General features: G+C 45.5%; 1 protein-coding gene across 2 annotated transcripts in view; it reads right to left on the reverse strand.

The window, feature by feature from the left end:
* Positions 1–3,341: 3,341 nt before the first annotated feature.
* The window catches only part of LOC142858763 (cell adhesion molecule CEACAM8-like), a 185,115-nt gene continuing 171,137 nt past the window's right edge, over positions 3,342–17,319 (reverse strand). Inside the window, exons 1-6 of one of the 2 annotated variants that reach the window (XM_075988478.1) lie at positions 11,077–11,202; positions 9,916–10,275; positions 8,138–8,416; positions 7,411–7,665; positions 4,879–5,157; positions 3,342–3,995 (exon numbers count right to left, since the gene is read on the reverse strand). In XM_075988478.1, the coding sequence (XP_075844593.1) occupies positions 3,631–3,995; positions 4,879–5,157; positions 7,411–7,665; positions 8,138–8,416; positions 9,916–10,275; positions 11,077–11,140 (1,602 nt within the window). In that variant the 5' untranslated portion in view covers positions 11,141–11,202 and the 3' untranslated portion in view covers positions 3,342–3,630. Of the gene's footprint in view, positions 3,996–4,878; positions 5,158–7,410; positions 7,666–8,137; positions 8,417–9,915; positions 10,276–11,076; positions 11,203–17,319 lie in introns of those variants that run through there. The other variant, XM_075988469.1, reaches the window with a different exon arrangement.

The raw sequence follows: 17,319 nt of genomic DNA on the forward strand, positions 1-17,319 counted from the left end.
CTCAGAGGTCCCAGACTAACACTTGGCCCCGCCGAGATCTCTGGTTCCTGCCTATTCTTTCTTATGTCCCAAGTTCACTCACACCCATACTGGCAGAGTTCCTGGCTCAGGCCTAGTTCCTGGAAGGTCCTAGACTCACACTCAGACCCACCAGGGTCCTGGCTTAGGTCTACACCCTTGAAGGTCCCAGATTCACATCTGGACTCTAGCAGTCTCTGACTCTGGCTCAATTGCTCAACAGTTACACCCCTGTGTTCTGGCAATATTGCAGACTCTAGATCTAGTGACTAGCTGAATCTTCATCTGCCAGAGTTTGGGACTAGGTTGTCTCCCAGAACTGGATTTGCTCCTGGCTTCTCCTCTAGTGGAGCTTGTTTCCTCAGGCCCTCGCTGTCCTAAATAGCTAGTTCTAACTTTTTGATGCCTAGCTTTTACATCTTGATTTAATCCATTTTTATTATTTTATATTTACCATGAGGCTCATGGCCTACAAGCAAGGTTCTAGCATCTGTCTCTGGCAGGGCTCCATGGCTTCTCTCTGACTCAACCTTCTTCCTCCCAGCATTCAGTTTAGTTTTCCCCACCTAGCGAAGTTCTACCCAGTCATAGGTCTAAAGCAATTTCTTTATTCATTAATGGTATTTACAAGATACAGAGGGGAATCCCACATCACCTCCCCTTTTCTGTTTAAATAAAAAAGGAAGGTTTTAACTTTAACATAGTAAAATTACATATAACAAAACAGGTATCAAGCACAAATTACAGTTACAATATTGCTATCCACTTTATCTATTATCATAAATAAAGAAAACTATAAATTCTTCAACTAACCAAAGAATGCAGAAGGATATAATATTATCTAAGTAAACAAGAAGTAAATTGTAAGCAACTTCAAAAACTCTAGAATTAACAGAGACAACTCGCTGCCTCGACATCATTGGAGCATCTAATCTTCAGCCCACAGGCCATAGTATCCACCAGGCTTTCCCATGGAGCAGGAAATTTCAAAGCCAGTTCAACCTATATTGACAGTTTGTCAGTAACATTTTTGTGTGTCCTAGAAGAGTCTAGCACACTCTTTCATGAAGCAGGAACACTGAAGGACAGTGTCACCTTTAGGCAATTTCAGCAGTCATTTCTCCATGGGTCCTACCTGTCCAGTTCATACAGCATAAAAACAAGCAGTCCTGATAGCTTGTGCAACCCATGGCCTATGTGACCCTGACTCAGTGACTGTGTTTCCAGTCTCAGTTTCCCTAGAATAGGACACAGGGGAAATGATCCTTTTCCGTGCCTGTAGAAGGAGCTGCTGCAAGCCTACTTTTCATCCTGCCTGGCTTCTGCATGCCTGGCTAGCTTATGCCCTGAAATAACAGCACACAAATTGTATTCATTTAAACACTGCTTGGCCCATTAGCTCTAGCCTCTTACTGGCTAATTCTCCCATCTTGATTACCCATTTCTATTAATGTGTGTGGCACCACAAGGTGGTGGCTTACTGGAAAGATTCTAACCTAGATCCATCTTGGGCTAAAGCTCCATTGTGACTGTCCTTGAGAGGAGAGGAATAGCTTCTGCCTCACTTCCCTTCTTCCCAGCATTCTGTTCTGTCTACTCCACCCACCTAAGGGATGGCCTATCAAATGGGCCAAGACAGTTTCTTTATTAACCAATGACCTTCCTCCATCACATGCCTACAAGTTCACCTTAAATATGAGCAATGACCTAACCTTCTACAAAGCAATGCCTCCCACTATTTGCCTGCAGGAAAGAATCCCAGGGCAGGACCCACAGAGGCTAGGACCTGCCATTTGTACAATTTCCTCCCATCTCTTTAGGGCTCTCCATCTTCCTGTGAGGTCTCAGAAGACCATCAGGACAGCTGGTTGGTTGCCTTTATACCCCTCCACCTATTCTGAGCATTCTGAGTCTCAGGAGGAGATGCCCAGGTGATCTGCTTCAGACATGGCTCTCACAGGCTGAGGGTCAGCAGGCTATGGGTCTACAATCAATCATTTTCCCCTGTGAGCTCCAACAGGAGGTAAATTCCAACCTAGTCCATAAGTTTCTTAAGATTCCTGGTCAGGTCTGGGATGGAGGTCTGGGCAAAGCTTAGGTTTTCATGTCTCTGTGAAAATCTCATGGTTTCGTCAGGCAGGCCCTACTGAGACCTGAAGGGTCTTTCTCAGGGCCATGTTCTAAGACAGACCCTGGGCAGAGTCTGACATGCCTGGGCTGAATTACCACACCCCCTCTCTCAGAGGGTAGATTCAACTGAGAGATTCTGGTTTATTGCTGTTTCCCCCACTCTGTGTCCTTTACTAAATGTTTGAACCACAATGTAGGGACCATAACACAGAGTCATCAGGACTGACTATCCTACATGAAGTAGAAATAACTCCACCCATGACCATGAGTGCCAGAGTCCATGTCCAGTGGGATTCTGTGCCCCAGGACGGATTGTGAAGTTGGCAAAGAATGAAGGGTCTGACCACTGGTCTTTCTAACTGATGTTCCCATCTAGCTCAGGCAGTCTTTATCTCTATAAGCCCTAATGCCTCCACGCATGAGCAGTTCCAAATCATTTCTCTTTAATCACTCTCCAAGAATCATTAACATTTATTCATTTCAGGTTCTCTTCTTCCCACTCCTTTGACGTCATTGACCTTTACCCCATATCATTATAGTGCAAGCCAATGTTTATATCCGGCCAGGCACATCTTATTCATACTGTGCCCTAGCTGGGAGTAAATATCTGATTACAAACTAAGAGACTAAAACCCTGTGACTAGCTCTTCACACTGTGATACTTTCATATCTTTGTCACCAGCTGAGTGTATTGTCACACCTAGGATATCATTTTCAGCTGTATGCCAGTTTCTAAGTAACCTCTGTATCACCTTTATGTGGACTACAGTTATAATTCTAATCTTTATAAGTTCTGAAAATAGTAATGATTAATACCTAATGCTTTAACTGCTGGACAAAATTCCTAAACTTCCTGACCATTCCTACGTGTACTTTTCTCTTAAGGGAACTGGGAGTTTTAGATTCCTTTATCGATAAGTTGATATTGGAAGAATATCTGAGTTTTCATGTCCTGGCACCAAAGAAATGCCTGACCTTTTGTGTCCTATATCTTTTCCTTATATGTTTCTGTAAGTTTTTAATGTCATCCTTTAAGAAACCATGTTCTAAGTTCTTTGTAGGATATTGATCACTTTTGGGACTGAATAAGCAATAATCATTACCCTTAGTACGCTCCTCCTGCTCACTCAGGATGACTGCAAAGGGAGCCAGGGGCAAGAGGTGAAACTGGTTTGCATAACACATCAGAGAAATTTAATTTTTCTGCAGAATCTTTAATTCCTAGTAAACTCAGGCACAATCACAACTAACAAAGCAGAACTAAGAATCACCCTAAGAATAAGCATAGTGGAAGTTATAGAGGCCTGAAGCCCATGCACCCCTGGGATCAGCGCAGACGTCTGAAGTATTGTTTCTGAAGGTCTTTGACAAATGGATGGGTTCCCCAAAGGGCCTTGCCTCTAAAGAGCTCCATTTGCAAAACATGTATGTGTCATTCCCAGGGGTGACAGAATGGCTTCCTCCACCAGCAGTTACAGAGAATTACTTAGGGTTTACATGGATGTGCACATGTGCCATAAAATTTAAGTTTTCTGTTTCCATACGTAGCAAATAGGCTCCTTCATCTTGCTTAGTGACATTCCGGAAGACCAGGGTTCCACTTGGGTATATTTTCTCTCTGCTGCTGAATGCAGGCCCTTTTTGAACTGTGCTATCAGATTTTTGAAATCGAGCAATTTCATTGTCGTCAATACTATGTTTTCCCTTGTACCAGAAAAAGGATTTGACTTTCTCTGGCATATCATGGACAAGTAGAACAACACTCTTCCCTTCAACAACATGGGGTGGAACTGCCTCCACAGTAACTGCGGGCTTGGTGCGTGAGCTCCACTGGATTGTAAGAGAGGCTAAGAGAAAAAAACAAAAAAAACATCATTATTAGGACCTTTGCATTTCGTAGAAATTGAAATCTGAGTGTGTTTGTGTGTGTGTGTGTGTGTGTGTGTGTGTGTCGTATTGGGAGGAGGTCAGCAGCATCACCCCCATTCCTCAGTACCCCTGAAGCTTTCTATTGAATGAAACTGTTTTCTCGGGTGTCTGCACAGAGCACCGCACACTTAATCAGATCCCTGTTCACACTCAGAATCTTTGGTGAGTGTAGGCATATCTTCTCTGACCTCCTTCTCTAAAGACTCCAAGCATTCATTTTCTGGCCTTCCCAGCTCTGTTTCTTCTGAAGTGCTTGTCAGTCCCAACCCCACTTTCTAGATGTCCTTGATCCTCTGTCTTCCTGCCCAGGACTCTGTGAGGAGGAATAATTTGATTTTGGTTTAAAGCCCACTGCCTGAAACAGGCTCAGATACCTGTGAGCAAATTAGTGTCCCAGAACCTGGGATTTACTTGTGGATTCCTCAGGGTCATATGTCATGATGTTGCTTAATGGCCCCAGTCTGGGTTTTACTTGCAGAGTCACCCTGACATAGTGGGAAAGTCAGTCTTCAGCATACAGTGGCCAGTGCTGCCAATCAAAGACCAGGGAGGTTGGGAACTCATAGACAATCACCTGTCTCTAGCTCTGGTGAGCTGGCTGGGGTTAAAGGCATGCAGCACCGTGCTCAGCTTACGCCTTATTTTATCATGAGATTAACATGCATCCACCACCAAGCTGGCTGTGTTTGTATCTTGAGCCATGTTTTTCTCAGGGTGAATTTTACACATTTTGCACATTGCTGATAAAAAATTGCCCCACCCTCAACACTATGAAGTAAGAATGGAGGGGAGGTCACTCACGTCTCACGTTCAACTGGAAGGGGTCACTCCTCTTGGAACTGACTGCATTGTATATCTCACACTGGTACACTCCAGAATCCTCCTTCCTGGTGTGCGATATGGAGAGGATTCTGTTTTGGATTAAGAATACCCTGTCTGTGAATTTCATTCCCTTGCCATTGTGGAACCAGCGGAAGGCAATTGTAGAGTCACTGGAGTTGAAGTCGCAGGTCAGGTGCACAGAGTCTGGTTCTTTGACTTCAGATTTGGTGGCTTTGATGAAGGGTGTAGTCACTGGCTCTGTGGATAAATAGTGGAGGGGACCAAGTGAGAGTCGTTTACCCTCAGAGATCTCAGCCAGCTCACAGGGCCCACAGAATGAAGACACAAGATCTCATGTTTAGTGTAAGATATGGTCTCTCAGGAAAGAGCAGAATCTTCCTCTATCCAGATCACCCATAGTGACCCCGGACTCAGGGTATTCGTGTAGATTCCACACTAGGAGGCCACTCACCCAACATGTCCAGAAACCTTGAGGGGGATTGGTGAAGAGTCCAACAATAAGAATATAGAAATGTAGGTTCCAGAAATAAGAATGTAGAAATAAGGAAATATGAAGTTGTAATCCTAGGAGAATGAGAGCAGGCTGTCAGCAGCTTTCTCAGCACCTTAAGAATTAACTGTTAACATTGGTCACTTTGCTATAGAATCCATAGCTCTATCTGCAAGACTGAAGTGACCCTCTTCAAACTGAGGGACCTCTGTAAGCTGAAGTTCAGCCTTCGTGACCCCTGGCCACTCAGGACCAGCAAATGAAGTGAACTGAGTTTACGTTTAAATGATGGCATGTATGTGACTTTTTGGTTGTGCGTTTTCCCATTCCTCGCCTGCTATGCGAAACGGGAAGTGTCAGGGGAGTGCAGAGCTTTGGTGAACACCATCAGCCAGTGCCAGAGAGAGAGGATGGACTAAACACTAACACCAGTTTAACTGAAAAACAAGGTTAATAAAATTTTTTTTAAAAAAGAATTTGTATCTGAGTTTTACCTCAAGATTGTAAAAATTCCTTTGTTCTTTCCTAATGCTTGTTGCTTCTTGCTATATAAAGGGAGAGTTTGGAAACTGTGTTTTGCCACAGCCTTACAAGTCCTTCTCTGATAAACATTTTGTGCCCCATGGAAATTTATTTTTTTATTTTTTAATTTTATTTCCTGGAATAAAGTTTGCTTCTGGTGTAATAGACTTTGGGGGTTTGTCCACAATCGTTGCTTGACCCCCGTGGACCCAGAAATGGGGAGAATGTTTTTTCCATAGATTTTTGTGCAAATTCTTGCACACTCTTTCTGTGAGTGTGAAAAGTCAGGTCCCTGCATTAGAAAATAGCTTTCTAGGGTTTTCTTTATTAAATAATTTATTTGTTATGGGGTTAGGATAGCCCAGCTAATCTTAAAGGTATTAACTCCTAGAATTCAGGACTCGGAGAAATCCCAAAGTAAAGAATTTCTGTTTGAAGAGAAATTTATGTCCTGCTATATGGAGATGGATTAAATACCACAGAGAAGACGTGAATGACCACTGAGTTGACCACAGTCTGCCACTCTAATCTGCCATACCTGTTTTGCATTTTGTTTTTTGCTTTTTTGTTTTTCAGACAGGGTCACACTGTACAGTCCTAGATAGCCTAGACCTTGCCATGTAGACCAGACTTGGCTCAAACTCACACTATCTCCCTGCCTCTCCCTCCTTAGTGCTGCCCTTAAAGGCACAAACCAGCACACTTGGCCGGCATTTGTTTTTGGATTTTTTTTTAGTTTATTTATTTATTTATTAAAATTTTTCACCTCCTCCCATTTCCCTTCTACTCTCCCCACTCCCCCTCCCCTCCCTCTCCAGTCCTAAGAGCAGTCAGGGTTCCCTGCCCTGTGGGAAGTACATACTTTTGTTTATAATCCTTGAGAAGAGTAAGAGAAAGAGCATCATCAAGTCGTCAGTGACATGGTTCACCCTGACTCAGAACCAGGGTCCCAGGTGCCTTCTCCACCCTCTCTTTCCCTCCCATGGTGTCAGAGCTCAGCCAATCACCCCTGAGACAGAAGCAGAGCTGGGAGCAGAGCTCTAACCTGTTGGTTCCCATTTGTAGGGAGGGAGTTTTCTCCTCACATTTGGGAAAAAAGAAGTGAACATAGTAAAGCCCTGGATGTCCCTCTAAGCCGTGGAGGTCATAAGAAGAAAATGGAGGGGACAGGAAGGCTGTGTTAGTGACAGAAAGAAATCTTGACCTTAAGGCTCTCCCTCTCCTAGGAAGTCCCTCCCACAACCTGAGGTTTCCAAGGTTGGGAGAAGCTCCTCCTCACATTCCAAGCTCCATCCCTATCAGCCAGGAGAAGTCAGAGCATCCTGAGAAGATCAGCATAGGGATGGAGCAGGACGCTCAGGATAGAGTGGAGTTTTGCTTTTTCCCTAGACATGGGCTGGAAATTAAATTCTGCTGCATCTTACCAGAAAGCCAAAAAAACTCTAAACCTGGCACTGATATTTCAGAGATCCACTTACCAAGGACTTCAATGTTCTTGACTCTGGTCTTATTGAGGCCAGTGACAAAGTAATGGATGAGGCAGGTATAGGATCCACTATTTTTAGTAGTGATGTTGGGGATAAAGAGCTCTTGGGAGGATGACACTAGCTCTCCATTGACAAACCAAGAGTACAGCGCGGGTGGGAGAGCAGCTGAATGGCAGGAGAGACTGAGGTTTGTCCTTGAACGAAAATAAGTATTTGAGGGGGATATAATCGGGACATCTGGACCATCTGGAACAAACACAACAAAGGCACATGTGATGTCAGCAGAGGGAAGGGCAATACTGGTCTGCAGAAGGCCATAGTATCTCTCTGAGCTGTGCTATAACTTCAGCTGAGCAGGTTCCAAGAGCTGTGGTGCCGATTAGTACAGGAGTATTCATGCAGCAGGCACAAATCCTGATCCATCTCGATCAAAGCACAGGAACATCCCTACTGCACACTCACGTGTGCACTGAGCCTGAGACTGATCTGTCCCCTGTCTCCAACACCCTGAGTCTCTCTAGGTAGAAGTCCCTCCAGCCCATTCCAGCTCAGTGCTGGGCCTGGCTGCATGTACATGGGCTGGGCCAGGAGGCCCTCCCTGTTCAGCCTAGGGATCTGTGTGGTAGATCTCTGTCACCAACCCAAGGGGACAGAGTGTCCTAGCTCAAACTGTCTGTATTTAGGCAGCTGTAAAAATTATAAAACAGATAATACTCACAGGTAATTTCCAGATGGAATGGATAACTTCGGGAGGTGCTCACTGGGTTCCGGGTTTCACACTCATAATCTCCTGTGTCATTCCTCACAACACTGAGTAAAGTGAGAGTCCTGTTGTCCTCAGACAGCTTCAGCCTGTCACCTTCTGAGAGGCTTTGGCCATTTCTCCACCACAGGTAGTTTGTATTCTCAGTCTCAGGCTCACACATGAATGCTACTGAGTCCTCACCCTCCATGGGATTGGAATTGTTGCTTGTGATTTTCGGCTTGGGTAGCAGTGCTGTGTGCAGACAAGAGAAGGAATTTTGTCCTGTTTGGTGCCTCTGATTCTTGCAAGGGCCTCTTTAAACAGAGCTAGTCTCCAATCTCCCTTCCAACCCAGAACCTCAAAGAATCAGGCAGGAAACAAATTACAGATGGAGTAGCTGAGCTCTCAGAGACAATGGGTCCTCTGTGCTGTGTATGGGAGAAGCAAGGGCTTTCCCAGGAGGGAATTGAGCTGCAGTGTGTGGTGATGGACAGACTCAAGACTTGGAATCAGAGACCTCATGTTATCTCCTGGCCCTCACTGACCCATTGCATGTCTTGGGACACTATGTGTGAGTCCCTCCAGCTGCCCTGACCTCCACTGCTCAGTGAGGACCAGCGCCCTCCAAGCCTTTGCTGCTCAGGGCTCTTCTAAACATCACTCATGATTGGTCTTCCCATTGAGTTCCCTGAGAACCTGACAGCCCGTCAGAGACCCCACACAGATCAGGTTCTGGCTGGCATTCAGGTCAGGCTGGGCTTCAGCTGGGCCATTCTTGTCAGGAGTTTGATGTTGACTGACATGAATCAGGGATCCATAAAAGAAGCCTGAGTCTAGGAAATGATCTATAAGACTCAGGGGCACCTAATAGAGTCTCCATGGTGGGGAGGCTGGAGATGTGGTGTGGACAGATAGCTTGTGTCACCCATGGCCTTTGTGACCCTGACTCAGTGACTGTGTTTCCTGTCTCAGTTTCCCTAGAATAGGGCACAGAGTAAATGATTGTTGCTTGCAAGTTAACCTGAAAGGTGAGCAATGGCCTGACTTTCCACCAAGCAGTATCTCTTACTATTTGCCTGCAGGAAATAATTCCAGGGCTGGACCCCCAGAGGCAAGGAGCTGCCATTTGTACACTTTTCTCCCATCTCTTTAGGGCTCTCCACCTTCCTGCGAGGTCTCAGAAGACCATCAGGACAGCTGGCTGGTTGTCTTTAATAGCCCTCCACCTATGCTGAGCACACTGAGTCTCTGGAGGAGATGCCCAGGTGACCTGCCTCAAACATGACTCTCACAGGCTGAGGGTCAGCAGGCTACCAGCCTGCAACCAATCATTGTCTACTGTCAGCTCCAACAGGAGGTCAAATTCCAACCCAGTCTTTGAGATCCCAGAATTCCTGGTCCAGTCTGGGATGGAGGTCTGAAGCAAAGCTTTGGGTGTTCATTTCTCTGTGAAAATCTCATGGTGTTCTCAGACAGGCCCGGCCTGAGTCCTGAAGGGTCTTTCTCGAGGCCATGTTCATGATGAGATCTAAGACCCTGGGCAGAGTCTGACATGCCTGGGCTGAGTTACCTCACCTTCTCTCTCAGAGGGTAGATTCTAGTTACTGATCCTGATTTATTTCTGTTTCCTCCATTTTGTGGCCTTTTCTAAATGTTTGAACCACAATGCGGGGACCATAACAAGTCATCCAGGACTGACAAATCTATGAGTGAAGTAGGATTAGGTCTACAACGACCCAGAGGTTACTTACGGTGTACATCGAACTTCACAGATGCATTTCTAGCATCAAGGTTTCCCATTTTCATATGTAGCATGTAGGGTACTGCATCTTTCTGAGCGACATTCAGTAAGAGCAGAGATCCATTGAGGTATATTTTTACTCTGCCACTGTATGCAGGCCCTCTTTTATATGTTTCTCCTGGTTTTACAAATTTTACAATCTCCTTTTTCTCATCCACATTTTCTCCCTTGTACCAGGAAAAGACTTGGAGTGTCTCTGGCAGATTGTGGACAAGTAGAAGAACATTCGCCCCTTCAGCAACATGGGGCGGAACTGCTTCCACAGTGACTTGGGCCATGGTGGGAGAGCTCCAGTAGATCAAAAGTGAGGCTAAGAGGGAAGAGGAAAAAATCCGATCAATATTAGATCTTTGCATTTGGAGGAAATTGAGACCTGAGCGTGTTCAACTCGCAGCCATGGTGTGTGTGTGTCCTGTTGCAGGAAGGTCTGGGACATCACCCCATTCCTCTGTACTCCTGAATCTTTCCAGTGAACGAAATTCTCGTCTTAGGTGTCCACACAGCTCACCCCTAACTCCCTCAGATCCCTGCTCACACTCAGAATCTTTGGTGAGTGTAGGCATGTCTTCTTTGACCTCCTCCTCTAAAGACTCCAAGCCTTCATTTTCTGACCTTCCCAGCTCTGTTTCTTCTGAAGTTCTTGTCAACCACAACCCCACCTTCTAGATATCCTTCTGCTCTGTCTTCCTGCCCAGGACTCTGTGAGGAGAACTGGTTTGATTTGGGTTTAAATCCCACTGCCTGGAACAGGCTCAGACACCTGTGGGCAAATCAATATCCCAGAGTCTGGGGTTTATGTGCAGATTCCTCAGGGTCGTATGTATGAAATGACCCTGTTTACTGGCCCCAGTTTGAGTTTTACTTGGAGAGTCACCCTGACACAGTTGTGGGAGTCAGTCTTCAGGGTACAGAGGCCAGTACCCCCTTGCAGTGGGGAACCCCTGAGTTTTCCTCCCCACTTACCAATTCACATTCCCTGGGAGCTTCCTGTTGCTCTCAGGCTTCAAGCAGAAGCCAGATGTCTCCTCTTGGGCACAGTCCCCCTCCCAGAAGACCCCATCCAGTCTCTGAGCTCCCCTGCTGTCCACACCCCTGAGGAATGTCTCCTCACCTGCCAGCAGGAGTCCCCTCCAGGGTAGCTGTCCTTTGTGGAGAAGGGCTGAGGAGAGCTCCATGTCTCTGTTGTAGCCTAGGCTCTTCCTCTGGAAAGGAGGTTTGCCTCTCAGGCGGCTGCCAAGCGTGGCTGCTCTGGTGTCTTTTTCGGCTTTTATTCCAAGACTTGAGCTTCCTCCCAAAAAAATGACACCTCCTGGAGTCACATGGGCTGGGGGTGGAGTCGGGGTATCAGTCTGCCTCTGATCCTTCTGTTCCTTTATCTCTCTCTCTCTCTCTCTCTCTCTCTCTCTCTCTCTCTCTCTCTCTCTCTTTTGGTTTGTCAAGACAGAGTTTCTCTGTGGCTTTTGGAGTCTGTGCTGGAACTAGCTCTTGTAGCCAGGCTGGCCTTGAACTCACAGAGATCCACCTGCCTCTGCCTCCCAAGTACTGGGATAAAATGTGTGTGCCACAACTGCCCGGCCTTATTCCTTTCTTTCTGGTTCAGTGTTCTAGAACTTTGAGACACAAGGTTCAGAAATGTCCTGAGTGCCAAGAGAACAGCAGCTCAACCCAGGACATTTCCCTGCACTTCCTATAGCCAAGAGTGTATTTCCTTGTGACAGAAAATCCCAGCAGAGCCCAGTCTGCTCAGTGACCTCAATGCTCTGGGAAAGTGGGAGTTACTCCCGGGAGAGAGTTGCAGTAATCTCTAGGAGCAAGAAAAGGTCTGAGTGACAACTGGGAAGGAACCAGATTCATAGTCACTGCTCTCACCAGTCAGGTGTCCCATATAGTGATACAAGTTATCTCAGGGGTTCACATCCTGACATGCAGGAGGAGGTGACCTGTGTACTAGAAAGAGGACTGTGTGCTCCAGCTCCTTATGAAGAGCCCCAGGGAGACACCCCACACCCCAGCTTCCTGTGTTGTCTGAATGTGATTCAGGTCTGCCCATGCCCTCCCTGACCCTTCTGGGATGCCTTTGTTCTCCTTGGGGACTGCCCTGTGATCTCCCCGTCTTTTCTCATGGGTGTTGTGATGGGGAGGGGACTACATAGGGTCTCCTTCTAGAGTTGGGTTCTCAGAGACACAGGAAATGATTGTGTGAGGAAGCTCCAGGTCCCTTGTAATCCTGATGGAGACAAAGCTGCAAGACTTGTTCAGGCCTCAGGGATGTTCCCTCTTAATTATGTGGTTTCTTGTCGCCCCCTGGTGTCCATGAGGAGAACTGCAGCTCTTGTCTGGGCTGTCACAAGGATGGTAGCCAAGCTCCAAAGGCTGTAGTGGAGCTGGGCACCAAGTTTCCCTGGGAAGGTCCCAGTGTGCAGCTGCCTTTGAGGACCTAGGTAGACTTTTGCTCGAGACTGTAACAGCTGAGGTGAGACTCACTGCCACTTTGAACTGCAGTTCCTTGAAGGCTGATGGTTGAACCCCCTTTCCCCGATGTTCATTGGTTTTTTGTACTTCTCGTTCAGGGATCCGAAAATCCAAGTCCTTAGCTCACTCTAAAATAGCTTTGGTATGACTTTTAAGTTTGAAAGGGAAGAAGATTCATCCATTCAGAAAACCACACTTTAGAACTATAACATAAAATAAAATGAAGGCTGGGTAGTGGTGGCGCACGGCTTTAATCCCAGCACTTGGGAGGCAGAGGCAAGCGGATCTCTGTGAGTTCGAGGCCAGCCTGGTCTACAAGAGCTAGTTCCAGGACAGGAACCAAAAAGGTACGGAGAAACCCTGTCTCAAAAATAAAAAAAAATGAAAATCAAAGCAAACCAAATCGTGCCAGCAGCTTCTTGGTTTTGATAATTCCTGGTGTGTTAATTTTCAAGATTCAGGGCCATTAAGTCATCATTTTCAGGAGTTCCTAAAAATTCCTTGATTATGATGATGTAAGCATACTTTGGACAGCCTTCACTCTCTACAGTTTTTATAGCTAGAATTATTGTTTAGAGAACAATGCACCCTAAGTTGTTAGTACTTGTAAGAATTGCACTGTACAGAGACATTTAAAGGATGAAAACCATACCTTCAAACATAGTCCTCCCAGTAAGGTGGCAGCATAGAGTCACATGTGGATATTGCTTGTTAAGGGCCTGTTTTACATCTAAACTGTGCACATGTTGAGAGCGCATTCAGAGGACCCACAAAGTACAGCATGTATGTGAACTCATCAGGGAGTGTTTTGTCTCTTTAAAATTTCATGTTCTCCTTCCTCAATGTTGCACTGTACCTCAGCATATTTAATTACTGTGTACATGCATACATCATAGGCTAGGATCCACATACAAGAAAGAACATGGTTTTTTTCCCTGATATTGAGTGATCTCACTTAATTTTACATTCTAAGTCTACCAACTTTCCTTAAATTTTGTGGTTTCATTTTTCCATAGAGATGAATAATATTTCATTTGGTATATGCACTAGACTGGCATTATGCATTCATATGTTGATTGACATCTAGATTGGCTCCATCTTCTTGAATATTGAATAGAGCAGCAGTATTCATAAGGGTGCAAATATCTCTATTGCGGGTACAGAATCTCTGGGTATATGCCCAGTGAAATACCTGTGTCACATGGCATTTCTAATGTCCTGAGGGACTCCCACGAGCTTTAGAGAATGACTGCATCAATTTGCACAAGGGGACGTTGGATTGTTTTGCTCTTTGGCACAGAAGCATCACATGGGGTTAAGAGGTGACCTGCTGTTTCACACAGCTGCCGACTCCTTGTTTGCAAAGAAAGGAAGTAATGACCTGGTGACAGCGTTTTGTGTTATCATATATGTGTTTTTGTGAGTGAATATTTATTTTATTTTGTTATGTGTATGAGTATTTTTCTGCATGTGTGTCTGGGTACCCCTTGTGTGCCTGGTGCCTGCAGAGGCCAGAAGAGGGCATCAGATCCCCTGGAACTAAAGTTACAGACAGTTGTGAGCTACTCTGCGGGTGTTGGGATTGAACGTGCACACTCTGGCAGCCTGTGCCCTTATCCATGGAGCCGTGTCTCCAGGCTGGATTTTTTTTTTTAATATTGTTGTTAATGTCACAACAATAAAAGGGGTTAGAGAAGCTCTTAGCTTTGTGGAGACAGATGTAGAACTTGCCATGACTGAAATGACTGACACTCTGGTTAGACGCTGCAAACACCAAGAAATTCAGGTTCAGGTTCAGGTTCTGTATTTTCGGTTTTGCAGTTGCTTGTGTGTCGGGAGGACACAGAGGGAGTGATCAGCAGACATGCTAGATCACCAACTGCCCCCTGGGGGATGTCCCAGGAGGTGAGAAGGGACCCAGGGATGCCTGGGAGATTCCCTTCTGGGTGCTGGTGAGGATATGGAAGTTCTCCTGGTTTGGAGGAACTATGTCCTCTCAGCCGTCTGTATTTCTGGAATGGTTTTGTCTATCTCGGTGGAGAAAGACATTTGTTTGCGTGTCTTGTGTGTCTTCAGTCTTTTGTTTTGTCTTATTTATAACTTTGACGATTGGGACAAACTGTGACTCTGGATCAGTGTTTGTGTCTTTCTAAGTTTTGTTAGCCTTTGTCTGTATAACTTCGGTCTCTGTTTTGTCTTACACGCAGGTAGTGTGTTCAGTTCTCTGGTGAGACACGCGAGTGGCGTTTCTCAGTTCTGTGGTATGACACATGAGTGCTGAGGTCAGTTCTCTGTAGAGACATGCATGGATAGCGGACTCATTTTGAAAGTGGGGTGGGTCACACCCGCGAAGCAGCTTGAAATCTTGGGTTTGTTTGGTGCCTTTGTCCTGTATGTCTGTGAAATGTGTGTTGTGCTTTTGTCCTGACTTAGACTGATGATGTCGTACTCAAATCATAACTTCTTTGACTTTAATATTGTGAACACTTACAAGATTTTAGAGATAGGGCCATAAACATAGGAGTATATGTCATTAAAAAAAAGTCAGCCTCAGCCCCAAGCACATGGCTGCGGGGTAGCATGCTTATATGAATGGGTGGGCTATTCAGCTTTGCTGCTAAAAGGTATTGAGCCTGCCAGACACAGTTGTAGAAGGCAGATATACCCCAATAGGATTTCAAACACTAAACAAAAAATCTGAGGGTAATCGCTATGGCCTAAAGAGGTTAACAATTTTTTTCCCCAGTGCTGTATACCACCCTGCCCCCTCACGCTGATGGACAAGTTCCCTCCACCTGCCCTAGGAGCTGCATGCCTCAAACCTTCGGTCAAAGCTGACCAAGGCTTGGCTCCGCAGGTGAAGAACTCTTTCAGATCCTATGGGTTATAAGTATCTGTTATCATTTATAGGGGCTGGTTACAAATTATTGTTGGTTGATGTTAAAGAAAAAACCTATTGCTGTTCTCAAATGTTTCACACTGGTACAGGATTTTATGTGTTGTTCTTGTTTACAAATTATTGTGTGTTAATGTTAAAAAAACCTATTGTTGGTCTCAAATGTTTAACCCTGGCACAGGATCTTATATGCTGTTCTTGTTTAAAATGTAGCCATACATTCCCACTAAGAAAAACGAACAAAAAAGACTTTGGTAAGAGTTTTTATGTTGTCTAAAAGGCAAGAGAGATTTTTTTTAGTGTGTTGTCTAAAAAGCAAGAAAGTTTTTGGTATGTTGTCTAAAAAACAAGAGAGATTCTGGTAAAAAAAAATGTGTAAACAGATATGGGCCTTATCTAGTTCTCTGTGTTTATTTTCAAGGTCAAACTTAAAGCAGGTAGGGAGCAGCCTACAGTCAATCACTGCAGGGCTCTGCCATCTGTGTTTCTTAAGGCTGACAGGCGTTATACTCCATTTGACCCAAGCTCTGAGGGTCAGCGGTAGCTATGGCCTTCAAAGGACAGTCAGCATCAGATATTAAGAAAAGTTACAGTGGTTAGAAGAGTTGCAGGATTATATCATGCAGGATTTGGTTAAGGAGGCAGAGAAAGTGTTTCGTAAGTGAGAGACTAAGGAAGAGAAGCAAGAAGAGAGAGAGAGAGAGAGAGAGAGAGAGAGAGAGAGAGAGAGAGAGAGAGAGAGAGGAGGCAGAAGAAAGAGAGGACCAGAGGGATCATAGGCAAGAGAGAAATTTGATAGAATTTTGGCCACAGTAGTAGGAGAGAAACGGAAGACAGGACCTAGACAGATAGAACCTTAGCAACAGACGACCAAAGATGAGAGAAGACGGACAGAGGGACCCCTTGGACAAAGACCGATGCGCCTATTGCAAAGAAAAATTATATTGGGCAAGAGAATGTCCAAAGAAGAAAGGAAGGGCCTCTAAGGTACTGGCCCTAGAAGAAGATGATTAGACGGGATGGGGCTTGGACCCCCTCCCCTGTGCCTAGGGTAACATTGACTGTGGAGGGAACCCCTATGGATTTTCTAGTGGACATAGGGGCTGAGCACTCTGTACTGAAACAACCGGGGGTCTTTCATTATCAGGCAGTCTCAATTTGTAAACATTTTGTAAGAGGTATCCTAGGGGCAACAGCGGATCTGGCTTTGAACTGCAAGTGCCCATTTTAAAGTCTATGCCCAACCAAGTGGCTTAAGTCTATTATAGTGCATCCGCTAAAATAGCTCCTAGGCCCAACAGGGTTGTGGAAATTGAATGCTAAGAGTCCAAAGCAAACAAATCCCACCTCAACCAAACCCGGTCTTGCCAGTTTGGCTGCTGCTGAGATTAAACTCTTGGCCTGAGCTCGCAGCTTCAATAAGAGTCTGACAATTGACAAAAATAAGCTTGAATAGGTCCCCCCCAAAACCCTATAGCATAGACAAGAAAGAAGGGACACACCAAAATGCAGCCGCTGTAGCCCAGGAGCCGGTTTTAGTGTGGTGTATAGAGCTCAGATTATAGACTAGGGGGCTTTTGATGCATGGCCTAGGGTCACGCAGAAAGGCTGCCCTACCCAGTGGAACCTCCTAATGCGAGCTTTCTGCCAATGCAAAAATTCCAATCAAGCCAAATCACAACAAACCAAATTAAGAAATGTCCAGGTTTAATGGGATTCCTGCTAACTTGGGTGGCCCTGAGAGAGAACAGGGTGTGGGGGGAAGGAAAAGAGACCACATGTTTCTCCTTTGGGAACTATCTTAAATACCCTATGGGAGTGATCAGGACCTGGCATGCTAGGATTTGGAGTCCAGACCAATAGAACTCTCTGGCCTGGGGGGGGGGCTTCACTTCCAACTTAACATTATCATTCGAGTCTTGCAAATGGAGCCTCTTTACTCTAAGCTCAAGGAGGAGATAGGAGCTCACTCCTCCCACTCAGTCC

The sequence above is a fragment of the Microtus pennsylvanicus genome, chromosome 1 (genome assembly GCF_037038515.1).
Source record: "Microtus pennsylvanicus isolate mMicPen1 chromosome 1, mMicPen1.hap1, whole genome shotgun sequence".
Taxonomy (NCBI): Eukaryota; Metazoa; Chordata; class Mammalia; order Rodentia; family Cricetidae; genus Microtus; species Microtus pennsylvanicus.